We start from the raw sequence: 27,287 nt of genomic DNA, 5'->3' as shown, positions 1-27,287 counted from the left end.
TTTCTCCTCTTCTGGGTGAAAGAATCATGACATTGCTTGGTCTCTTATGCACACAGTAACCTACATTAAAAGGTTTCTTAGCAGCAGAACTACTGGTCTTGTATTAGAGCAAACACTTTGCTGTTCCTTCCCTTGGTGCTCTCAATTCATCAGGAAAAAAGCAGAAGATGGTGGAGATTGAACAAAAAGCCCCAGCATAAAGCACCTTATGCTCCACAGTCTAAAACATACTCCACTCTGCACAGAAGCAGCTGTACCCAGACAGACACTTACTGACTCGACACTGGCCCATGTCATCTCCTCAGCTCAGGAGTCCAGCTGCTCACCAGACAAGAACACAAACTTCCCTTCAGTCAAACACCATCGCTGGTTTTCTTTGATGGTAAAAGAGGTGACAATGGAGGTGGATAAGGCAGAGCTGTCAGTCCCCTTTAGTACCTGATACCACATTCAAGACCATGAAATGAAAAGACTCAAGTTCATACCTGGTGGGTGACATGTGTCTCTCATGCCAAGCTGTGTCCCAGCTACAAAGTTGGTGGTGACTGATTACCCCCCTACACAAACACGACTGAACTCTCCCTGCTGGAAATGCTTACAGCTTCACAGCCTTTCCCTCTGCTGCAAGGAGGCAGGAGTTTCATATGCCCCAAAGACACCAGGGGTTTTAGTTCATATAAAGGTCTCACTCTTAAAAAACCAGACTTGGTTATTAGAGATGGATTTATTTCTGGCCCACACTGCTATTTGCACTCTAGGCCTGAGCCAGATGAAGGGAACATGAGGGAAACCAACACTTTTGCTGAAAATGCAAAGCAGCACTTCTGGTTGTGAGCGTATTTATATAATAAAAGTCTACTCTTTGTATTTTTTTCATTATTTTGCCAGGAGTCAATAAAGCATGCAAAATTACTATAAGTTAAACGTCAGACATGCTCCAGTGTATGTTTTCTTCCAAGTACTGTGCATTATTTTACCCTTTTTTTCACTATTTTTTCTCTTTAAGCCACTTACAGGTGTGTTACTGTATGCTACGAGCCTGTTCTTAATCACTCGAATAAAAACCTGTAGCTACTTGGCTTTGGGTTTAATGTTCATTATAATGTGTTCAGAAGCCCACTGGACTTGTATCTCGATCATCACTGCAGCCAGCTGCAAGTGCATCAAGATTGCTCTCTCCAGCATTAGCAGCTATCTGATACTGGGAATCTACCAACAGCTGAGAAATTTCTGCAGCTTTACCAAAATACAAGGAAGCCTGAGAAAAAGCAGGCATCCACTGCTGCAGCCATGCTTTCCACTTCACTTCAGGGGCAAAGATGTTTTCTGCCTTTTCTTCCAAAGCAGCCAGGCCTTCAAGGCAGCATCCACTCCCCTCATCTCTTGCTACCTTTTTAAGGACTATTTCAGGGAGGGCTGTGGCCCAAGTTCATCTCCCCACTCCCTAATCTATCTTCCAAGCTGCCCCTAGCAAGGAGGGAGGCTTTTGTCAGTATAAGTAAATGAGAGATTTTTTCTATTCCCCAAGGTCACAAAATGAGTAATAAGCTATGTAATTATCTCCTCTCCTATCCATGACTTGAACTGCAGCTGTGTAAACTCTTGAAGAAATACATCTGAAAAAGGCCAATCTTCTCATCTGTAAATAGGACTTCTGTTTTTCTGAGGGAGCTGATTGCTGCACAGTCTGGTCCTCTGAACATGATGGTACTTTGCAATGCTGCTAAAATATGAAGCTATAGTTTAAGCATCAACCCACAATTGCTCGATTTTTCAGCTCTTTGATTAAAAGTTTTTGATTCAGAAACATTTCATCATACAGATTTCATGATTACAGCTAGGATAGAAAGCAACACCAAGAACAAGAAAAAGCAAGCCTCCAGAAAAGTATATGTGAAGTGTATACTGTAGTGTCTGTACTGAAATACACCATCATGGTGCAGGGTTGGAAAAAGTAAAATTTTTCTGGAAATCTCCATTAGAAGACATAGTTCCTTACAAAATAATAATAATAAAAATCACATTATTCAGAAAGCCATGAATCCCTCTTATGCTTGCACTGGGAGCTTTCATGTGTCAGCTCTGCTGTGCTGGCAGCTCCCCATTAAATTACTGCTAACCCCTTTGTAAGCATCTCTCCAGAAATCTTTTGACAACAGCTAGCCAACCTCGTCATTTAAAGAAAAACAAACCACCTTTAATGCAAACAAAATGCGTCTATTGGACTTTTCAAGACACACGCACAGAGATACATGTAACATACAAAGGCTTCTGAATTTGAGGATTTAAGGCCTCATTGAAAGACGAATCTGGAGGACAAGCTCTCCACCATTCAGCCCACCCATGCAGGGCACCTGTGGGGCCTCCAGGCTTGACTACAGTGCTGGGGCCAAGAGGTCCCAACTCTCACAAACACTGGAGAAGGTCACTGGACAGGATCTGTGATTTTCAAACCGTCCTTAAAAACACATCAGATCTTATTAAAATATGTTTCTTTAGAAATTCTTGCTACATTCAGTGTCATGGTGCTGAAACCAAGACAGATCATTTTCAAAATCCAATTTTATTTTAAGAGTTAGAAACTAATTGATTTTAGAGTCTTCATCAGTTCTCGTTAAAGTTGGTAAAATATGTATGAATGAAGGAAAGCATCTCTCTAGAGGCTTACATTACACTCACATTGTGCTACCTAGGACTTCTCCAAATGATCGGTCCAAAATTTGTTAAATTCTGTTAAAGAAAATGGTTATGATTTAGAGCATCTGGTTAGTAATCAAGTACTCCTTGGCAGAAACATGATTTTAAAATCTGTCAATTAGACAGAATGAATCTCTCAACAACTACCTAATGAGAGATAATTTAGATAAAAGAGGCAGCTCAATGGACAATAAATTCGTCTTCTGAAGCAGTCCTGGAGAAAACCCATTTTCCCTTTACATACTTCTTGCAAATACACGTAGATTATGGAATATTGAAAGAAAAGCATGAAAGGAAACCTCTCAGTCTGACTCTGTCTGGCCCCTAACCCAGGGGGTTATCCTGCTCAAATCCTTAACCTATCCCAAAAGCCCCCAGTCCTGCATGGATCCTTCCCAGCTCCTGTCAGTTCTCATGCCCAAGACATACATCTGATGATGCCAGTTGCATCTTTTAAAGCTTAAGGAGTCAAACAGGAAAATTTTTATTTATCCATAAGCTCCAAGGCTCTACTAAGAAATTCCCATGTCAGCATTGTATGGAAGGAAACAGGAAAGATAGTCAGAAATCAGACATTATTTCAGCTCTGGTTACACTACTCTGTCCAGGCTGTGGTTTTTACTGGAAGGCACAACAAGAAGACACTTCTCCAGAAGACAAAGTCTCTGCAAAAATTGGTCCCAGTTATTGAACTCTGCAAAAAAGAAACTGGCTGGGAATAATGAATGACCTGCAATACCCAGGATGTTAGAGCAGAGGATCTAACAGAGCAGATGTATTTTTTCTGTTAAATCTGTTTCAGGCTAGGTCTAACCTTTTGACTTTACATTCTGTGACTAAATAGTTTAATCAGTAACGAGGCTAAAAAGCTTTGATGAAATATTTGTACAAACAGGAAGAATTAAGTTGCTTATTGAACAAAACAATCTCTTCTGAGGATTCACTTCATTTGCAATGTTCAGTCAGCAGAATTATCGTGGAGAAATAAATATGTTCCACATCATAAAACTCTAACACTCCAATACTGAAATTAAAACTAAATTAGCCAATACAAACATGAAAGGTGGTGCTAGTAATAGACATAATTTATGCCTCTGATGAGCCAAGATAAAATATTTACGTAATTACATTTTCTGTATTTAGAAAGATTATAAAAACCTAGAACAAAACATTTGAAGGATTATTTAATGCTATTACTACTTAGATAGAAGACATCTTAGGACCAGAGTCCTAATTACAATTACTAATTACTTGGCACTCTATGTGCATTTTTACTTCTCCTTGAAATAGTTTTCCCTACCCTGAAAAGGTTGGACTTCAGCTAACACCATCAAACCAGCAGATGAACCCAACATTCAGAATAAAAGAAAGGTTGAAGCCAAGCAGTGAATCTAAAGCCCACACTGTGAGCAATAATCACAGTTTTTCAGACACCTCAGCATTTCAGCAATATCTTTTCTCTACTTATCAATAAGTAGAGAAAAAGATTCTTTCCTTTTTTATCTCAAAATATGTCAACCTTTTTAGATTAGCTTGGCTGTGTTAAACATACTTACAAACAAAACACCCTGCAAATGATGCAAATCTCGAAGCATTGCATGCATGAGGGATCCTGCCACTTTACCTACATAGCTTGGCATGAATTTATATTTGTCAAAATTCAAATTTGGGACTTCCCATGAACAAAAGAATCCCCTTCTTTTGAAGGCACTGTTGGTTGGTTGTTATTACCACAATTGGTAATAACAAGAACAGGAAAAGAGAACTTCAGTGTGTACTTTAAAAAAATATTATAAGTATACTGATGAGATCAGCATTTGTGCACTGGCTGTTCCACTCTCCCTGGACTAATCACAGGCTTAACAGCTTATTTAAGTGCTCAGCTCAAACATTTGTGTTTCAGTAATGTTTCTAAAGATACCAATGAAAAGTAAGCTGCACCTGGTACCTGATTAAACATTGTCAGGCTTTGTCTCTACACAGACTTAACTTAATGTTCCACTGCTAATTGCAGTAGCCAAGAAATGCTGCAAGGTATTAATAAGTGTTACAGAAATTATTTATAAACATTTAAAAGTCTCGGCCAAGGACAAGGTTCGAGCAAGAGGAACTACTACCAGTCTGTTTTCCATAATTTACTGATTATATAAAATAATTTTAGAAAATGAACACATTTATTTATTTGATCATCAGTGTGCCCACAAGTTTTATATAACTGCTTTATATCACTCATTTGAGGAAACACTCATGCTTCCATGCAATGACACAAGTGGTACCCCAGGCACTTGCTGCTCACATTGGCAGTGTGTCAAACTGGGCTCATTTTGCAGGACCTATCCCAGCTGCCATCATTCATGGCATCGTGGCTTGAAATCCAGGAAGAATCCAAACCTCCTGATTCCTATTAGTCAAAACCTTACAGGGGAAAGTTTCAGGTCAGGATAAAGCCACCCTACTGCTATGCCAACCTCTCAGCAAGCTGCTGGGGCAGTCCCACTCCTCCATCACCCTTCCCTGCTTACACACCCCTGTGTGTCCGGTGGTTGCCAGATGCGAGGCAGAAGGGCAGGAGAACCATCCCTTTCAGCAGCCACCTACCATCCATCATGTAAAACTGCACCCTCAGCATGCACAATACGTAAAATAATCTCTTGTATGGAATCAGCAGTGTCACTACAAGCAGCTTTACCAATCAGAGGAGGAGGACAGATGTCCTGGGGGACAAACTGGTGCCAAGGGAAGTAGTGAAGAGTAGGGGACAAGGAACACAGAAAGCAGATTAGGTACAGCTGCTAGGTCTGGCCAAAGATGAATAATTCATATATATCTCAGGAGCCTTTATCATACTGTTCTTTCTGAGGGAAATACTTATTCATTTCCAGAGGCAAGAAGTAAGTGCCTTTATTGTTTACATGCTTCTCTTTAAACACAAAACATGAAAAAATCTTTCTTAAAGCTATCATAAAAGCCTTCTTAAAGCTGGGCATTATTTAATGCTTACTTATTGTATTCCTTTTAGTTTCTGTATGCAAGATTGCTGCAGAAGTTACAAATGTGCAAAATATCTTGTATTAAAACCCCAAAAAAGGGCATCTGCATGTCCAAATATTCAGTGTTAACGAAAGTCCATTCTGTTGCTCTGACAGAAAGCCACTTTTTTTATTTTATTAAACCAGATCATACTTTCCCCTGCATAACCTAAATTTTTTTGCATGGTTATATTAGTAAATTAATTTCTACAAATGAGCTTAAAGCTTGATTTTAGCTGTCAATCAGTGAAAAACAATTACCTATCATGAAATATGACTAATTTTTTCCTTTCTTTCATAGGAAGAAAGAGACAATCGTAAACTTTATTTTGAAAGAGACAATCTTAATCTACCACATTTCTGCTTGGAAAATTTCTGTTTTCTCTCCAATTAGACGTATTTTAATGACCTCAAATATTATCACTCTGTTGGTTTGTTCTTTTCCATAGAGGGGGGAAAAGTGAAGATTTCATCTTAATAAGGAAGAATTAGTGATCCTACGTATTAGCTCATATTTAAAGAAAAACTTAATTTCCATAGCCAAGGTTTGCAAAATATGTGTGTGTTGTTTGTAATTAAAGGCGTACAGAAAAATTCAGCAATGAACAAAACCCCACAGAAACAATTTCTGGCAACAGAGATTTCTACCCTAATGACTCCACAGCCCAGTAAAATGTTTGACTGCGTATCAGCAAGTGTCCTTCTCTATCACACTGTCTGCTTCCTGCTCCTTCCCCTGCTCACGGCCTCAACTCACTGGCAAGATTCTCGAACATAGCACTTACTAATTTCATCCCTTTAGGAGCCTCCTGCATCCGTTAGAGCAGCTGTTTTCCTTCACAACCCTGCCCAGCTGACTTCGCCTTGGCAATCACTCAGCTAAAGAAAGTGCTCTGGACAACTACCTCCTGCACCAGGATGAGCATTCAAAGATGTTGTAAGAGAGAAAAGCAGTAGAATTGTTTTGGCAAAAGGGCCACACTCGACTAACTGCCTAGAAATACAGTCAGGGTTAAATTAACTGCCTTGTGGCTACCCCAAGGATTGGGCAGTATTAAACGCTCTGCATAAGGACAGATTCCACAGGGACTAACAGAGCACCACTGCAACAGGGACAAAAGGACATGATGAAAGGGACTCTCAAGACTGAATCTCATTGAATTGTTTCCTTATACTCTTTGACTCACCTGTACTTACTTGTCTATTTTATCACTTGACTGCATATGCTTCAGGGCAGGAACTCACTAAATGTACAGCATTTTGAACCACAAAACTTGCAAATCTCACAATAAATTATTAACAATAACACCAAAAGCAAATCCGAGCTTTGCAAAAAGTGATTGCCATTATGCTTATTTTTAAAACTAGGTTTGTGGCTCTTTGCTCCCCTGGCACAGTAGTAAGCTCTACAAATTGGGTTGCCATTAAATATCTGGATTGTCATTAAATATCTAGACCAGATAAACAGTCATGTAAGTTTTTCACTAGTGATTATGCTGTCGTGTCTTTCATGATACCAATGCACTTACTTTACTAGTACTATTTGAATAGCATCAGCAAAATCACCTTATAAACTCAGAATTAGCAGAATTGCCCCTGATACTGGTACTGTCCACTGCTACTCTCATAATAAGGGTTCAGGTGAGGATATCCTTCTGTTGCTTTCAGCTTTTCAAACCTGCAATGATTTTTGAAGCAGGTAATTTTATTTATCCAGACTATTTTCCTGGGCACAAAGTGATCTTTACTGCCTAGAGCTCAGGTAGATTGATGCACTGCAATGAAATCTTCCACATCCCTGCAAGCAAAACTGCTTTTGAATGAGTGCACAGCTTCCAGTGTGTGCTTGATGTATTTGCTTTGAAATTATGTAGCTATTTCTATTGATTCCTCACACAGGTCGTTTTCTGTGTGCCAGTGAAGTCTTCAGAATCCTATGCATTTTGTCATAATTTATCAAAGCTATTAATAAATTTGTAGAAAAGTAGCTCTAGTAGCTATGTCTAAGAGGGCTAGAATAAAAAGTCCTGTAAAATTTTCATGATGACAGTTGAAAATGTCACATTAATCTTCTGCTGCTTAGAAGAAACTGTATTTATTACAAATACAATCTCCAAAATGAATATTTGAGCATGATAAAAGACCTGTTTGTCACTCTATTTCAGCTGCAGGGTGCAGTCATTACCAGTGTTCTTGCCCATACCCAAATGCTGTCAGGAATATTTTGAAGACATTAAAAAACGTTACCTAAAGAACATAAATGTTTGACAATACAAAAATAACCTACAGTGTCAATCTCATGGCCTCTTGCCATTCACAGTTTTCATCTTATCAACATATCTAATCATCAAAATGCACAACCATCACCTTAACTGTACAAGTAAAATTACTGTATTTTGCTTTTTATTCTCTTTCTTTCACAGATGTATTTTTCTTAGACTCCTTTTCTGCAAAGCAAAGGCACCAGGTCTATTAGTTTATTGCTTGAAGATGAAGTTCCTACTTTCTGTTACAATTCTGAGCAATATTTTTGGGTCTTTTAAAATATTCTGCATGAAGGTATTAAAGGACTACCATTTGCCTACTTTTATTCCCACTTCTTAATAAATAAGAGCTTTTCTAGGTATTTACAAGGGTACTTGCCTACTGGGGAAAAGAAGGAAAGAAAAACCTTTTCCAGAAATTTTTGGAATAGATGTATGTGAAGTTTCTACTTTTCTTCAGTCTTTTAGGTACATTTTAACCTATGAGGAAACAACTAAGATATGTTTGGACTCTATCTCATAGTGTATATTTTCCAAATAATTGGCAATTATTTTTGGTTACCAGTTTTGCATAATGCCATCCTTCACCCTATATCTCCCCAAATACATGCCATTCTGACCTAATGATCAGCCTCTACTGACTCTCTGCAGTGCTTAAATGAACCTTTCCAGCACATTCTCCGTGTGATTAGGGAGGTCACGTGTGATTCAGCAAATCTGTTCAAAGTATTCTTTGGCTATTTCAAAGAAACCTCAGATATTCAAATTCTCTTATCACAGAGACCTATAGGGAAGTTCTGACCAGCTTGTGAATCAAGATCTCAACATCCATCAAAACAGAGTAGAACTTGAAACAGATTTGCAAAAGCCATGACAGAAAAAAATATTGGTTGGCTCTTTATATTTGGTAGGTATTTTATGACCTTGATTTTATGATGTTGACAAAGGGACTTTTATAAGTAATTCAACTGAATAAAAGAGAGAAATCTGCTATACTCTTATCCCTTTTATCTGTGGGGCACTGTTAAAATGGTGATTTTGAATTCTGCATTTTTTGATTCTACACCTTTCCACAAAATTAGGTCTTAGCATTTTAAGATGAATATCAGACCAACAGCTTCCTCCCACACTCACTGTCACACATGTGTGCACCTGTACACAGCCTCTGGTAGTAACTTCCCATTTAGCTCATTTGAGCCATCCCCTTTTTGTCTTAGCACCTATCAAGTGCTATCTCATCTTAGCGCTTTTAAGATTATTATAATGCATTTTACATTATTTTCATGAGACTTCTCTCCCATTCTTCTGTCACTCACTCATTACTTCAGCCACTCCCACACATTCTCACCAATGGTGCTGTTTTCAATTAAATGCAAATTCAGCATGAGTTAAAATTATGAGCCTTCAACACTCCTATGGATCTAACTGTGGGAAAACAGATTAGTGACAGACTTTCTGTGCTGGGAATCTGTATCACTTTTTGGTTTTAGTGATTTCAACAAAATACATTATTTTATAGTAATGCATCTATGGTTGACACCCATCTGTTTTCCTTAAAAACCAATCCTCTCTCTTTGGGGCTAGAAAATTGGGAAGAATAAATGCTGTCGAATGCTTTCCAGCATACAAAGCTGCCAAACAATTTATTATAAATAAATTAAAAGAAACTCTGTAATCTGATAGCAAAGCAAAGCTATGATAATAGCTTCTGAAGCATTCCATATGTTTCTATTTGATGCCTCTTAGTCAGCATGGCTCACTAACTGGTCATGTAAGTGTGGTGATTTGAAATTCAGGTAACTCTCTAGCAGAAGCCATTAGTGGGCAGAAAGGTGAGGCTGACTTTGTTATTGCTGACTAAAAGAAAAACAACAACAGACATCTGTTTCAGAAGATCTGGACTAAAATAAAGTTACTGTATTATGTGGTAGAGCATAAAGGAGACCCCACTGTTTTCAGAACTCTACAGCAAAGACCCTGATGCCACATAGCCTGAATTTTATTTTTTTAAACTATGTGTTAAAAACGGATGAAGAAACCCCACAAGTCTGACTGCAATGAGGTCTGCTAAGCACAAAAGGATCTGCAAAGTGACTGCTTGTTAAGCACTGTTTCTTCAGTGGCTCAGATCAGTTCAGACACCGAATAAAAAGGCATCCATAGAGAAACATCAGGCTTTTGTGCATTGAGATCCCCCGCTCTCTAGAGGCGTGGGTTTATGTAAGTGTTCATAGATGTGACATGACACAGAAAAAGAGAAGAGAATTAAATAAAATGTCTGCAATGGCTTGATATCACCAGGCTGGAGAGTAGAAGGACAGGGCTAGCAATAGCATATTTACTATTCCAAACCATTCTCTCTGTGTGGTTTGGAGAACTGATCAATATGGTCAAATCATCAGCTAGTTATTATAAAAGACAAGTATCCTTCCACTGTGGGGGCAGAGGCAGAGGAAATAAGAAAATGGGAAAAAGCAAGCAAATGAAATCTCACATTGAAACCTCAGTAATGTAATTGTCTTTTTATCTATGCTTGCTGATGAACACAGCTCCACCCAGAGACCAGCCATCTCAGGGAATTAAATCAGCCTGGTCAATAAAGCACAAAGTAGACAGGAGCAACATCTTAAAAGCCATTTTCATGATCAGAAACACTGTTAAATACTCACATGAGAACATTCTAAATCAGGCAAAGCTAAACAGCTCCACAAACAAGCTAAACAAAAGTCAGTGAGGGCAAGTCACTAAAGGATATTTAATGTACACAATTAATTTTTACATTTGCAGTTTCTCTTCCTACCAAATGTCTGATTACTTTTCTTTGCTTGCATGCATATTGTTCAGGACAAATATTATGTCCTCTAGGATTGAAAAGAGCTTAGTTTGTGTCAAACACTGCCTCAGATGTACTTTCCAAGATTTTGGGATTTTTTCACCCAGTGCGAAATTGTTCAGTCAAGTAACAATTTCTTATGAAACTTATCAATTATAGAAATCGTTATTTTCTTTCATATAAGCACAAACAAAAGCAGAAGTATTGTGTACATTGTTATGATTCATCTTCCTCCTGGAAAATCCACAGCCTTTTCTAGTTTATAGATTTTTTTTCCCCACAAATATTTATGTCCAGCAATCAAAAACTTTTAAACAAACTGTAAAATCTTCAAACAGGAGCAGGAAATTAAGTGCACCTAAATTATAATCTGTTCTGTGTAACATGGTGCACAGCTCTTCTAAAGGAAAACCAGCTGTTTACTCAGCATCTCACTCTATGGCTTTTAAAGATTTAGTATAAATCCGGGCACTGGTTTTTCATTTCTAATCTTGAACGTAATTTTAAAGAAAAAACACAGATCTAAAATTATTGATTTTCTGTTCTATCATCTTTTTCTACTTTACCAGAGTGTCAAGGGTGGCTACATTTTAAATGTTTAGTTCAGTAAGTTAATTTAGGCACATTATCTCAATCTAACCCAAAAATCTAATTCACAATTCCTACAACAAAAATAACTCAGACATCTAAGAGAGATATTCAAAGCTCCTACTTTCTTGAATCTTCCAGTTTATTCTCTAAGCCATTATGTTTGTTACAGGGATTAATTTACAATTTATGTAGAGCTGCCAGCAGATTCAAATTAAAATTAATTGTATAAATTTGTAGACTCAAGAGTACACATTGGCTGTTCTTTGCTTAACATTCATTATCAGGGTAAGGCTCTAAAGCACAAGAGGAAGGGAGATATAGAGCTCTGAAGTCTGTGTAATGCTTCACTGTCACACTAGTATAGGTTTAGCAACAACACTGTCAAAGGCACAAATACTAATTTTATGGCAATTAAATGATGTCAATTTAAAAAACTGTATCACTGCTTATAGGAGAAAAATATTGCTTTTACCTTACTGATAAGTGTGACAACATCACCTTCCCGGATTGTGAGTTCATCATCGTTCTGTGCTTCATACGGAAATATCACTTTGCAATACTCCTTGTCTGAAAGGAAGAACATTCACTGTGATAAATTATCACTTTATAACAACTGCTTATTCAAGGGTGAATAATCTTCATAAAATATTCCATTAGTGTCTCTTTGCACTGCCTTATTTCCTTGCCATCTTTCTCTTTGTATTTTAGACCTTCATAAACAATATGAAATATTTAAACAACTGCACACTGATAAGCATTCCCACACACGTCATCCAGGGAGTCAGCTCTGTAGCCCCTAGAACCATTATCTCAAATGAAATTGCTCCAGACAGCAACCTGCCACAAACTCTTTCCCTTAAAGTAAGCCTGTATCTGACACTTGCTTCAGTAGTTCCACTGCTACGGCCTCCCACCAGGTGGCATAAACTGGAAGCATAAAGGACCCAGTAGGTTGACATGGTTTATATCTATCTCCTTGTGTGCAAGAACACAGGTATTTCTGAATCTATAACGATGGTACAACAATAAATAATACCTTAATAAATGTTAATGCATTAATAACTAAACCACCTGTACCCTCAGCGTAAGAATTTTGAGTATTACTCTAAAGTTTCCTCAACCCTTTTTCCTTTACCGTCTATAAATAAGGGCATCATCTCAACTTTCATCTGGAAAATACAGAAGCCAGCACTCCTACTCAGAAATCATAAAAAGCAGTTGTCTTGAAAAGCAGTTACTTACATGTTGCTGTGCAACAGATGAGTATGTCAATGTGCCTTACAAATAAAAAGGAAATATGTTTTACAGCTGTTGAACTATGCATAAAAATATGTGATAGTCTAAGACAGCAGGTCTAAAAGGACCAAGTAAACTACTCGACTGTTTGTAGAAGGGCATGTGACTTTGTAGAAAGGGTCACTTTAAATGTCTCAGTTTTGATGAACTCTGTGTCTGGCCAACTCCCATGTTAGACGCAGAGAAGTACTGGCAGGTCACAGAAATACAAATTAACTTGAAATAACAGGACTTATTCTTTTATACTTACTATAAAGAGAACCTGAGTTATCACACTTTTGGGTATCTGACGCTCCACCGGGGGATCAGTTCAGCTGCCCAGACACCAAGTGCCGTTTCAGACACTCCTGGGTATGTAACATACCTGCATAGTTGGCAGATATGATGCAGAACCTATGGAAGTGTCAGGTTCCTCTGGTCTAACAGCTGGAGGCAAGTCAAAACAAAATACCCTGGGGGTATACAGTTCCAGATGCAGGCTACTGATTTCAACCCCCGGGCTTTGGCCTTATGTCTAAATTTAGATTCAGGCACCCGATGTTAGAAACCAACCAGGTCTGTGCACCACAGTCAGAGGAGATCAAGTCACTAAAATGAGCGAAAACTTGAGAGTCACTCCTGACTCCAAGAGCAGACACCTACATTTGGTCAGCTGAACCACGATTTGAACTCCCTGGATAGCAGTGACAGATCTCCAGTGGGACTCCCCCAAAGTCCAGATACCAAACTCACGTGATTATAACCCAGACTTAGGGCTCTGACACAGAAGCTGCATCCCAGCTTCTAAAGTTTAGTGAGAGGAACATCAGCCCTAAAGAAGCAGCCCAGACACGTACATGTGAAGGTTTGCTCTCTGTAAGCACCATCAGCCCGAGAAATTAAATAGTACTAGTAGGGAAGAGGAAGGCTCTTATTCAGTTCCCACACCACCACTCAGAAACAGCACGAATTTTATGCGTTGTTGGTTCAAGCAAACAAGAATTTCTTAGGCTTCACAGATTTATTTTTCTGAACACAAATGTTTGAATTTACCCATGACCATTATATTTGATTTTCTGGCCATGTCCTGTATTAGGTCTGGCTGAGATGGAATCAATTTTCTTCACAGCAGCCCATATGGTGCTGTATTTTGGATCTGTGACTAAAACTGCACTGGTAACACACCGGCGTTTTGGCTATTGCCCAGCATACCTACACAGCTTTCTTCTTTTTCCTATTCCTTTTATTTCCTATTCCCAAGTAGGCCAGGGGTGGGCAAGAAGCTGGAGTGGACGCAGCAGCTGACCCAAGCTGAGTAAAGGGATATTCTCTGCCATATGGCCTCCTGCTCAGCAATAAAGATGGGTGGGCTTTGGGGGATGTTGGTCTAGAAGGTTTCCATTCCTTGGAGATTGGCTGGACATTGATCCACTGTAGGTGGTGAATTGATTGATCTACTGAATGGTGGTTGCCTTTGTGTTGCCTCTTTTTTTCCCTCTGTCATTTTTTTATCAAACTGTCTTTATTAATGAGTTTTCTTGCTTTTGCTTGCCCTACTCTCTCCCTTATGGGGAGCAAGTGGCTGGGTGGAGCATAGCTGCTGGCTGGGGTCAACTCATCACACCTCCTCTGATGTCTCTGAAGAAACAAAATTCAGATGAAGAAAATGAACACAATTTATGAGGGAAAAGAAGGGAGCAAGGAAAAAAAAAATCCTTTTCCCTGTTCTGAAAACAGAGAACACTTTGAAATAGACATTTGGTGACTTTTCCAAACCACTGGGCACGTGAGAACCACTAGGTCACAACTCAGATTCAGAGGATGAAAGGGGTGTCTAACTGCTGCTTTACTGCATCCTGAGGAAGGGCTGGGATGTGTATTTGCAGACTTGGCAAGGATATTCCACCTGCTCACTGCCTTGTCTTCGAGACAGTATAGCAACATTTTATGTAAAAGCTGGTAGAAAGCTGACACACACTAGCTTAGGTGGATGCAAAGCAGCATGTAGTTAAATATGAGATTTAGCACATTTTACACTTCAGTGTCATGCTACCTTAAATTACCATTGTGGGTTTTTTTGCCTCTTCTGAGTTTATCCACACTCCAAAAAGCAGCTGTGCTAAATAATAGATTCAGTGAATTAGTCCAGAGTTGATGTAGATGTAATACTGCACCAAAGAAGCTGAGTGCTGCACACTCAGGCAACTCTCTTGTTACTGGAAGCAGGCTTAGCATTTCTTTTTTGGGATACAGAACAGAAGCCAGGCTGGATTCTCAGAGGTAAACAACACTTGAACTCAAGAAGGATCATTCCTGAACGTCCATTTGCAGATAGATACATTGATCCTCCATTCAATAACAGCATCAGCTCAAGGTTAAGTGAGAAGCCAAGCACTAAGTACTGCTAAACAACTGCAAACAGCCATACAGCATCTCTGACAGGATGTCTGCAGTGCAGCTTCTGCTCAAGGCATGGATGAATCCCACATGTTTCAGGTTAAAGAATGCTTTGGATTTCAAGAGTCCAGAGGGCTCAGGTGCCCTGAGTCCTATAACAGGTAAGCCTCCCTCAGGTCTCGCTTGCTATTTGAAGACTGGGTATTTGAGTTGTCTTTCAAGATGAAGATCCTGATAGACACGAGTGGAGAGAAGGCTGTGGCTTCAGCATCTGAAAAATCAGCTGATAATCAGGAAGTTCTCTCTAGCAAACAGCTACACATCTCCTTCTAGTTTTGATGTCAAAAACTCTGTTGTCCCATGACCTGTCCACTCTCCCCACCAAACTCTTAAACTTATCTTTTCTTAAAAAAAAATCCAAATAGCAGCAAAACAAGGAATTAAACTATAGAAAAAAATGTCAAAAATCAACCAAATGATTATGTCGTTCATAAAGAGGCAGGAAACAATCTTGTGAGAGGCACAGGAGGGGGCTGGGGGAGGCTCATGGCCCCTGTGTGCTCTGAACGCTGGCACAGGAGCACAGAGTGAAGGAACAGCCACGGGAAAAAAAATATGATTTATGTACAGTGAAAGTCTGGACTTCTTGAGTACAATTCAGACACACATACACTAAATCACTGGACCCATTGGATCATGCTGCAACACAGATCTCAACATCACAGATGGGTAAGGAACAATGTAAGCAACTGGACAAAGTCAGCTTTTGAACTTCTCCTAAGGGATAGGTAGACCAACACAATTTCAGCAAGCAAAAACAAAGCCAACAGAACTCAAAATATTATGAACCTTTAAAATCAGATTAATAAAAGCAGAGAAAAATCTACTAAGCTATGTAACATCGATACTAAAATTGTCCTTACACAGCGGGGCACAATACCGCAGGAGGATGCAGAAGCACTTAATGTCAACAGTTATGTTTAGATAGGAAGGAAGAAAAGATAAAAAGGAAAAACCAATTTCAGACACAGCATTGTATAGACCACATTGGAATTTGCTGAATTTGGGATTTTCCAAATGAGAAAAAAAAAGAACAGAAAAGTACTAGAAGTCAAAACAATATATCCTATTGCATGCCTGGCAAATAAACTTAAGCCAAATTAAAACTTCAAACTAAGATACCAATACTATCTCTCAGATGTAGATGATAAATCTCATTTTTACATTTGACACCCAAAGCTGGGTTTATACATCACAGAGAGTTCTTTCAGAAGACTCTTTTTCTCCTCCTGACCTGATAAAATTGTATCTGCTAATAAACCCCTAACAGCAGATATCTTGGGAACAGTAAGGGAGGAGAAAAGATGATAGTCATGAGCTTTTCAGTCCTATTTTATCAATTCAGCAGTACTTTACTCTGTCAGACCACAGTCTCTTACTGCAAATTCACAGCTCCTCCCAGCTATGGGCAATGGGCACTGCTCAAGGAACTGAGTGAATGGATAAACCTAAAGAGAATGAGATGTTTTATGGTGGTAGTTATCATGTATCCTTCTGCAACACTGTCTGTCCCCAAGTTGAAAACATGGCCTTTTTGATGCAGTCTCAACTTCCTAAAAAATCACTGCCTTAAGAGGGAGAAAAATAGCAAGGGGTAGCCTTCCTAGAGAACACGGCTGCTTCATTACCCTGGCCATTGCAAGGACAGTATTTCACTGACAGAATTCAGTGGCTTGATATGTATTTACAACTGCAGTGTAAAGAATTTGATGTCAATCTACAGACCTGCTATGTGACTTGGGGTCCTGCACTAGTACAGCAGGTAAATTCATTTGTTTGTATTTTGGGAGACTGGTTAAATATTATACTGTTCCAACCAGATCTGAGCAAACTCCATTTACTGTATCAGTGAACCCTGTTTCACTTCAAGAGCATGACTCTTCTGTTTGTTCTCCTGCCACACTCTTAGCTGAGACCTTCAAGAAGGCAGTCCACAGACAAACATTCATTCAAGCTTAAATTTCAAAGGGGACAGTGACTCTGGAATTTGTTTTTCCTCTTAGGGCAGGATGACACAACGTCTTCCTTTTACTTTATTGTCGTTTCTTTGTATCATTAATTTTTGAGGCTTAAATATTTCCACATCAGCAAAATCTAAATCATACAGCAATCAATATGGACAGAAACAGTAATAGTAAGAAAACAAGCAGAGCTAAGGTAGTATTCCTTGAACTTAAACTTCCTCTCTTTGACTATGACTCATAAAATGTTTCTGAAATGGAAAAAAACACACAAAATCTAGTGAAAAATTACACAATTATAACCAAAACCACAAATCAGATTAAAAAAATTCAAATACTATACTCAGCGGAATTTAGTTTTACTATTAACTGCTACACTCAAGACTCATAAATAGATTGCACTAATAAATATTTTCACAGAACTTAGTAAGATGCAAACTGTCAAAACACCACCTTATTAAACAAAAAATAGAAACACAAGTAACTATGCTCCTATTAATACATATTTAGCTATTCCTTATACTTTCTACATCATGCAAAAAGATGAATTATTTGCTATGATCTTGGTACTCCTATGCAATAGCTTAACACAAATTTTAAATAGTGAGTGGAGTAATCAAATTAAGTGCTGTGGTCAATGCACTTTGTGACTTACTGCCTTTGCTATTTTGTTGTCTGCTTATTTATATTCCGTTAGTGCACTCTCAGTAATGTGCAATAACTCTCAGATGTTGTGCATGGTTTTGCTTTTCTGAATTTTAGAATCCAACAGAGCTACTTCAAAACTTACATATGTTTTCTACAACATATCCTTGTCACCACAAGCCACTCATACTAAATGTAAGATATTTCATAGAAAACAATACATCTCACCCCAAAAACCGGATTGCAAACACCCATGCATTAATGTGCCATCCCATCTACATAAGAGAGATGGAACTTCAAGAGCAGAATACCCCTTTAAATCTAGGAACCCACAAATCTAAACCAAACAGCTCTCCCCTCTCCTCTTCAAAGATGCATTCCTTCATTCGTGAAAGGTTAGTGATGTTTTCCAAGGGATCACTCAAACCCTGTAAGGATTTGTGCTTTCACTGTGCTTTTCCTTTGAGCAAAAAGTCCTCTTTGGCCCTGAAGAGTCATCTCTTTATCCCCCAGAATCTTAACTCCATTTTTAGATAGATTTACATAGCACATTGTTGGGAGATGCACCTCAGAGAACACACACCTCTGCCTTTTGCTTCAGGCAACTCACCCCATTTCAGAGCTTAGCCCATATTGCGTGTTCCGAGAGCAGATGGCACATCAAGTGCCTCACTGCTGATCACTGCCCTATCATGTCAGAAAAGCTATGGAAAAAAAGCAGACTGGAATCAAGGTGTGAGAAGAGTCAGCAACCATCACTCCAAGCTGAAATCCCATGGGCAGAGAGGGAAGATGCTGCTGGTACCTGTTTCTTCTCTCAGCTGGCTCCTACTCAATACAACTGCATTGTTTTATCCAGTTGGCACTAAGGAATAACACCATCAGTCATGGAATGAAACGAGGAAAATGAAAAACTGGATTATTCCTCTTCCAACATAACCACTGTCTTGCTTGCAGCATTTATTCATTCATTCCGAGAGTAATCCCAAGGAAATCTAAATCGTGTGTCTGAAAGGTCCCTCTCCATACTGAGCTTAGCCTATGGATCTTCTGTTCCTTGGAGAATGGCACAGTATCTGTTTTGTTCAGCAGCTAAAGACTCCAAGAAAGACTGGGACACTACCATCCCAGGCAAAAGAAAGAACTTGAGGTCCAAGGTGGAATAATACTTTTGTGCTGAACACTGCAACTGGAACATTGACCAGTTTTCTGAGATTGCAAGCTTCCCTGGACTGAATGCTTTTTCAAGATTGTTTGTGGTAAAAAGCAAAGATTGAATTTTGGAGAAATGACAAATACTAGACAGATTATAGTCCTATGCCTGAGTCTGATCATAAGCCTCATTTCTGACTATCAGACATTAACATTTTTATGAAAAAAATATTCCTCTGCCTATATTAAAAACCAAACCAGACTGAAGTAAGTTTCATTTGCACTGAAAGGTTTTTCAATTTAAGTGAAAGACAACTTCAGCTGAATGAAATGTATCTTCAGTGATGTCATTTGAGGCTAAGACAATTACATATAATTACATTACATCAGACCTTCCTATAGATGTGCTTCTCTTTCCCAAGCATGAATAGAGATGCCAAGAATTCTACTGAGGCCCCAGAGATTACAGGAAAGATAAAATAATAAATAATGAAGTTTAGTTAAAATTCCACAAGATACTGTGCAAGTAAGTAGCCCACCCTTCTCACCAGCTCTGGCAAAATGTATGTAGAATGAAGACAGCAACAGAAGAAGAAGAGTTATTTCTGGCCAAAAAGGCATATTCAAGGAAAATGACAAAGAGGTGAAAGAAGGACTATCCAGAGCCCAAAAGTATTGATGGAAAAGTGTCTCTGTCAGCCAGAGCTCAATAGATCACTCTAGAAGATACAGTTTTCTAACCATTGGTCAGAAGGTTTCCACAATTAGTTTATAGATATGCAAGTTTGAACCTCCCATAGTCTGGGATGGGATTTAGTGAGCAGCTTCAGAAGTATGAAGTCAGAAATCAGAAGTATGGGCTGATGTGGAAAAGCTGGCTTCCCACACAAGGATGAATGCTGCAGGTGGGAAAGCCCCTGGACCACCCCTTCTGATGGCACCTGCACTCATATCAGCTTGACCTGCTCAACCTGCAGGTTAGCAAAGGTAATTCCAAAACACCTTCAGGAGCCCTGGTCTGCATTACCAGTTCATAAATTTTTCAGTATTTAAAGTTCTCACTTCCTCAGGGCAATTGAGATCCTGCAGTATTTCCAATTAGAGCCTGCTGGCACAGTGGAACAAGATAAGAGGATGTAGTGAGTCAATAATTACAGCGGAGACAATGGACAACAACTCACTAAAAGCTGTTTTAAGCTGCTTTTGCAACTCTGAGCTGAAAACTTGTACAAACCAGGTTTCAACCACACACTTTTCTCAGACAGACCCTGTTCTGCTGATCCAGGTGCTTTCCTACTATGTCTGTATGTGTTTCAGTTCTGAGACAAAATGTTATCTGCTAACTATCTAAAAGGATAAACACACCAGGGAAGAAGGACTCTGCGAGACTTTAAAAAAATCAACTCTGTTATATTCAGCTTCTTTTCTAAGGTATGGCTATGTTCTCTTCCCTCTTGCTCTTTCCCACCAGAATCCGTAACATTTAGTTGTAACTATATAAATAAAATCAAAAGATGGGGAATATATGTTATTTGGTAAGCTAGTTACATATGCCTCCCTAGAACAGCACAGAGGCATACCTGAAAGATTTAATCATTACTTTTTGATTACTAAGCACTGAAATGATGAAAAAAGAACTGAAGGTCAGAGAATCAGGGAACAGTTTGGGTTGGAAAGAAACTTTAACATCATCTAGTCCCAATGCCCCCTGCCATGGGAAAGGACACCTTCCACTAGACCAGGTTGCCCATCCAACCCAGCCTTGAACACTGCCAGGGATGGGGCAACCACAGCTTCTCTGGACAACCTGTTCCAGTGCCTCACTACACTCACAGTAACAAATTTCTTTCTAACATCTAATCTAAACCTGCCATCTCTCAGTTTAAAGACTTTTCCCTTGTTCTGTCACTACATTCCCTTGTAAAAATTCACTCTCCAGCTCTCCTGTAGGTCCCCTACACGTACTGGAAGGCTGCTGAGAGGTCTCCCCAGAGCCTGCTCTTCCGATTTCCCATCTAAACTATACCATGCATACAGTTTATTTCTACTATAAAAAGAAATAGAAATAAAATTATTAAAATAATTAAAAGCAAAAGAGGAAAAAGGCAAGGGCATTCATAATGAGAGAAACTTTTCTATGACCTACCCACAAGTTACAACCTGAATTTGGATCTTATTCAACTCTAATTAATTCCAAAGTATCCTCAAGGCTGAAAGTTGATCACATAATTTAATTTGATTTTTGGTGGCAGAAACCTCGATGTAGGGTCACCAGAGCAAAAACAACTCAGAGGATTCTGTGAAACAAAGCATTCTGTACAGGTACCACCTACTCAAGTTTTCTCTTAAATACATCTATCTGCATCTTCACTTTTTATATATACAGGGCAGTCTTTTAACTGAAACAAGTGAAAAGCGTTCAGCTTGCTTTTAATAGCACAAAGTGCAAAAAAGAAAAACCTATGAAACCTACTTTTTGTTCTGCTGTCCACTTCTATTTTTGTTGGCTCCTGAGTTGCTGTGGCTGGAGGTAATTTCTTCCCAACACTCTGAAAAAAAATAATTATTCTTCTTTAAAATTTGCAGGTTCAGTTAAAAGTTGGACAACATAAAAAATAGTAATGGAAATACAAAATATAGGAGTACAAAAAAGACAGTAAAGAAAAAGAGGAAAATTATAAACTGTAGTTATGTTTGTTACTGGGGATAAATTTTCTCTAAAATTCTGAAGAATTCATAAAAATGTGATCCTCCAATTTCCCTTTAATAATGTTTACTACTATTTTTAAATGATAACCTCTTAACACTTCCCTGAGTTTCAGGGAAGACTCACAGAAGTTTCACTGGTAGATTGAATATTAAGCAATGGATGAAACTACTTAGGGAAAGATGCTATTCAGTAAAGCTGAAAGAAGCAGCAGGGAGGAACCCCCTTGACTTCTGTTCACACAAGGAGTATTCATTTCAGTCATTCTAGATCGAGTGTGATTTTTATATTGACAAGATCTCCTTCCTAATTATTATTTTTTATTTTTAGCAAAGGAACTATTTTACAGTGGATTACTATAATAAGCAATAACCAGCTTCAGACAGGTAAGCTGCAATAGTAAAAAAATACTGTCTGCCCCCACTAAAATAAAATAAAATCAGTGGTATTCATCTTTATGTATCTTCTCCTATTACTATATGCATGCTATCCCCTCTGTCTCTCAGCTTGTCTCCCTATGAAGAAAGTTTTCTACCTTTAAAATCCCAGCAATGTGTAGATGAGAAAATAAGCGTAATTCTTTCTGAAAATCCCCAGCTGTCATTCAACTTCCTTTCCTGGCAAGGTCTGCATAAACACCACAAAGCCTTCTCCATGGTCCCGTGACCTCCTGAGTAAAAGCTTAGAGACCAGAGTGCTAAGATTTAGTCTTGGAAGTACTGAGTATCATAAGGAAAACACTGGTCAATATAAGAAGCAATGGGAGTACAGTTCTTGGAGTAGCTGAAAAATTCCAAGGTGCATAAAGAATACTGAGAGCTCCATGTTAATAAAATGCAATAATGTGTCAAACTGTATCTATGAAAAGGATTAAAATAAGCATGGATTTCAGGCTGGTAAAAAGAGCACCTAGGGAGGAAAGATAGTGTGCACAGGATAGTAATCAAATCCATGTTGACAGCAAGGCAAACTACGAATTGCAACACCCAAAAGCATCCTGTTGCAACTTAATTTGCAGGTGGAAGGAGGAACTCCTGACTTTCTGATGAGCTTATAACTCTACTCAGAATCCAGAGTTTGTGAACTGCTGGGGAAGAGAGATAAATAACAAAACTCTACAGAACTTCCCAAATTCTTTTCTGAGGTGGGAATGAGAGATAAGAAGCGTTAAGTGAAGCAGTGATCAGGGAGGTAACAGAAAAATAGATGACAGATGTCTGCAAATCAGGAGAGGGCAAAACTAAGAAAAGTGCATGACCTGGTTGTGCTAGAGAAGTTTAAAGTCAAGAAGGATGATGATAAATCTGAGTGAGTTCTATCTGCAAAGCAGTGAAAATTGTATTAAAAGAGATATAATGAAGAATTTGAAGATACCAGGCATTTGCATTTACACAGATAAAAGTACAGAATACCTTCAAGATGAAAGCAAGACTGGGAAGGCATCTTCTGCTTCAGAGGCAAACGGGGCAGTTCAAGATAGCTGCACATCACAGTCCATGCTCAGGCAGGATCAAACCTTTATTCACAGTTCTGCTTCATGAAATTGTTTGGAAAATGACAAGAGCAGATACTCTAAACTGCACTGCTATTTGGCTCATAAAGACATGCTCACTAAAGGAATATGAAAACCCTTTAATTTAGGGGAGGTTTTGTTTTTTTTAAAGATGAAATTGTTATGCAAGACCAATTAATTAAAGAAAATAATTTGGTAATTGCTTTACCATACATGAATCATTGATTTTATGTCATGAAACCAAACATCATATAGACCCACAACAGGCTAAAATTTAACAAGCTACAAATCACAACAAAAGAATCATGGGCAAAAAGAAAGATATTTGTGTATCCTAGTGGAAAATCCATTATGCAAAGTAATTTCCTAACGTATAAAAGCAGATGCAAGAGGAATGCTTGAAAACATTAATTCGTCTGTACATTCAGAATGAATGCCTGTGCAGGTGATAAATCAGTATTGGGAACCAAGTGACTCATTGTGAACAGAAAAGGGAATACTATCCAAACAAGGCTGCTCTTTTCTTAGGAGCTAGGAGGCATAATTCAAATAATTTTAATGATATTTGCATAGAACCCACTTCAGTGAGAAGGGATACCTGAATTTGTTGTGGGACAGGGAGAGGAGAAGACAAGTGGAACTGCTGTTCTTTAATTGTGAGGGGACTGCACTCTAGGATTTCTAGGAGTGAAACAAGTATCAATGACAGGAAAAAGGAATAAAAATTGACACATCATGCAAATGTGGTTTCAGGTGGACCTGTACTGCCAAGGTGTTTTACTCCTCCTGTAAAATGGTCCTAAAGGAGGTGGGTATTTTAAAATTATAATTTATTTATGCTTCCAATTGGTCTACATTTGCATGGAAAATGTGTTACCACTTTCTGAAAACACCTCCATGAAACTTAATATAGTACTAATTCATTCATTAGGAAAAACCCATGATAAACATACATCACTCTAAGAGAGTGAACCCTCTGTGATCTGGTAAGTCTGATGGTTTTGCTTTAATAGGCTAAAACCTCAAGTATAACTGAGATTTGTGTGTTGGGAGTCCCAGAGCAAACAATATTATCACAGCTACCAATTTTTCTGACAAGAAAACAAAAATGGGAGACAGTGACATCTCCCATATAAGCTAGAAACTTTCCTGCTGTCTCTCCAACTGTTCTGTCACTCATACTCCCATACAGGTCAAATATCTACCAAGTTTATTAATGGTAAGAAGGACAAAGCAAGCCCAACTTAAATTCTTGCTGATCCAACACATATCTGCATGATGTAGACTTTCCTTTTCAAAAACAGTTACTATAGGATATTTTGGTGTCTTCTTCAGTTGAAGGCCCAGTGCAATTTATCAAAACCTTTACTTCTAAAAAAAGCAAACATAGGAGCAAAGAACACTCAATAGGTTGAACCGAAGATTTCAATATAATTTTTTCTCCTCCTCTGTTCTTTCTTTACATAAGAAGATGGTCCAAACCCTTCTAGACACATTGATCTATGCTACAAAATACTGATATACAACTCCAGCTTTGCTGTTAGTCTTTTACCCAATTCATTCCTACCTATCAGGCTCAGTATTCCTTAGAAGGAAGCACATCTTACCCCATTGGAACACAGGCACAAAACAAGATTTAGAACTTGAGGGACTTTTTGGGCATTTAGACATTCCAAATCCAAGAACAACCCTGTCAGCAACCCCTGACATCTCCCAGCATAAACTGTTTCACTCCATTTACCTAAACCTATCATGTTGTCAATTTTATCAATTAAAAGTAAAATGCAGCATGAACCAGAATGCCCATAATGGCACCTCCCAGCAGTGTCCTAAATACCAGGCTGCAAAGACAAGTGAAGTTCTGCATTTTCTCTCTAAAGCCGTATATCTTGGATTCTTGGCTGCAGAATGGTTTCATCACCAGCCTTTGTGTCATTTTGTGCCTTTGTATCTCTAGCCTGGTGGTACAGACACACTCCTAAAGACTACTGTTTCAGTTTCCATCTATCTTCCTCCAGTATACTGATTATCATAAATCTCTTTTCTAGATGGTGGCAGTGAGCCTTGTTCCTCTTACATTTCTCTGTAGATATCACTCTGACTTGCTCAGTCCTGTCACACAAGAAAAACATGGTGGAAACACTTTGTGTTTTCTGACTCCAAGCCTAGGCTGACTCCCAACACAACACAATATTATCAACGAAACAGGCAGAATGTCAATCCCACTATTTCTGCAAGGTGAGCATAATCCTGATAAAGTGAATCCTAAAGGCGAAAAGGGATGAACTGTCCTCTTGCTGCAGAAACAGCTGATAAAAGCATGAATAATCACCATGATTTGGTGTACAGATAGTCAGAGGGACGAGACAAATTTATCAGCAAGCTGGCAGTATTAATGTTTGGGTCAATGAAGCCAATGGAAGGACAGTCCAGCAGCACTAAATAACTGGTTCTGTGAGCCTCGATGGCATTTTGGTACACTGCAAATCCATATCACTGCAAACCACTTTCCTCTGACACTGAATTAATGGTGACTGCAAAAATGGTTGAGGTGGCACACAAAGTCAGGTAAATGAGGTCATGGTACAATCTCAACAGTCTCATTTTCTTTCATTTATATATCTTGTCTCAACTGCAATCCCTGTAACAGCAGGGAACAACACAAGAGAAGCAGAACATGCAACGAACAGTATACACGTGAGTTTTCTCACCTAAAGGTACTATGGCCCTTCCCTACAACTATTGAGACCTTACCAGAGTTTCTTCCTTTGGGATATTTTAGCATTGTACTTCAGGGTTTTCTGTTGTGGTTGAAAACTGACTTGTCTATTCACTTTTGTTATTCAGGTCTAGTGTCTCTAGAACATTTAATCTGAAAATTTAAATAGAATTGAAAAGTGCTCAGATAGGACCATACAGAAGATTGTTATAGTTCTTTGCACCAAAGTAACATACATATCCATTGAGGCTCCTTTAACAATATAGGCTTCTTGAAGCAACAGCTTATTTACTGAGGAATAAGGAAAAAAGTATTTACTCAACATCATCATTTATTCTGGAAAGTGTATAGAGGTCTTTATCCTAGATAAAATGTTTTGGAACTGCTACCTGGAATATAACTCTATGAAGATATTCTTAAGGAATACAGCAGACATTAAAGAATTCATAAAAAGAGGCTGTATGAGCTGGAAACATTAAGCTTAACATAGTTTGTCAGTTTGAATAGTGAAAATGCAACAATGTACACTGGTGCTTTATACAGGAAGGAAAAGACAGTTACATATCTTTTGAACTTTCAGAATTTCAGAAAACCTCAATGACTAGGTCAGGGGAAAAAACATGTCATGTTTCTCTGACCACAATACTTCCTCTTAACATTCAACTAGTATATTTAGATGTGGTTTATATGCATGAGAATTTTCTAATATATAGGTTTATATGCAAATCCAAGGTCACTATTAGTGAGAGTATAAAAGGTGTGTTCTTCAATGTGTCTTTACATTCCATTTTGTAACTGAGAATATTTGTTCACAAAGAAGCAGAAATGGTTATTAGAGTCTTCCAGCTCTGGATTACCATGAGCATAAACAAATTTCTCACTATGTTAATGCTGGTGTTGTGAGGGGGCAGACAAATTAATTTTTTTTCTAATGTGCTTCAGGTACTTAAGGAATGTCATCAAGTCTATCTATCCTATCTGTTCTGCCTTAAAATCTAAAAAATAAAAAAAAAAGAAAAAAAAGAAAAAAATTAAAGAAAAAAATAAAATAAAATAAATACCCAAAATATAAAAAACCCAAAGACTTTCAGACGTCAAAATCCTCTCACTCTGTCAGAAACAGAATAAGAGAAATGTCCAAGATTTCATTTTTTTCCCATGCTACCAACATTCAGCTCCACATAAAATTCTTTCTGTGACAGCATGATCAGTATTGCTATCCTGAGGTTTCCCAAAAGGACAGAGTTAACATTTTTCTGAAGGGTCACCACATGGGACTTCAAAGAGGGTAATGGGAATTTTAAGAAATGTTTATAGAGAAAACAAAAATCCTTGACGAAAAGTTCAGCTAAGCACCTGTCTACACATTTGATTGCCTCAGTCCTCTACAGTAGCTTCTTCCTCTGTAACTACTTTCTTCACAGCTTTGCTTTGGTAGAAATAC

General features: G+C 38.4%; 1 protein-coding gene across 3 annotated transcripts in view; it reads right to left on the bottom strand.

The window, feature by feature from the left end:
- Window positions 1-27,287, bottom strand: part of SH3KBP1 (SH3 domain containing kinase binding protein 1) — a 215,602-nt gene that overhangs the window by 42,768 nt on the left and 145,547 nt on the right. For all 3 annotated transcript variants that reach the window (XM_069001636.1, XM_069001711.1, XM_069001788.1), the window contains 2 exons: window positions 21,378-21,453; window positions 11,887-11,981 (listed from right to left, as the gene is read on the bottom strand). In XM_069001636.1, the coding sequence (XP_068857737.1) occupies window positions 11,887-11,981; window positions 21,378-21,453 (171 nt within the window). The remainder of the gene's footprint in view (window positions 1-11,886; window positions 11,982-21,377; window positions 21,454-27,287) is intronic.

Source organism: Aphelocoma coerulescens, chromosome 1 (assembly GCF_041296385.1).
Source record: "Aphelocoma coerulescens isolate FSJ_1873_10779 chromosome 1, UR_Acoe_1.0, whole genome shotgun sequence".
Taxonomy (NCBI): Eukaryota; Metazoa; Chordata; class Aves; order Passeriformes; family Corvidae; genus Aphelocoma; species Aphelocoma coerulescens.
Note: the sequence above shows the minus strand (reverse complement) of the source record. Positions and strands in the feature narration are given on the sequence as shown.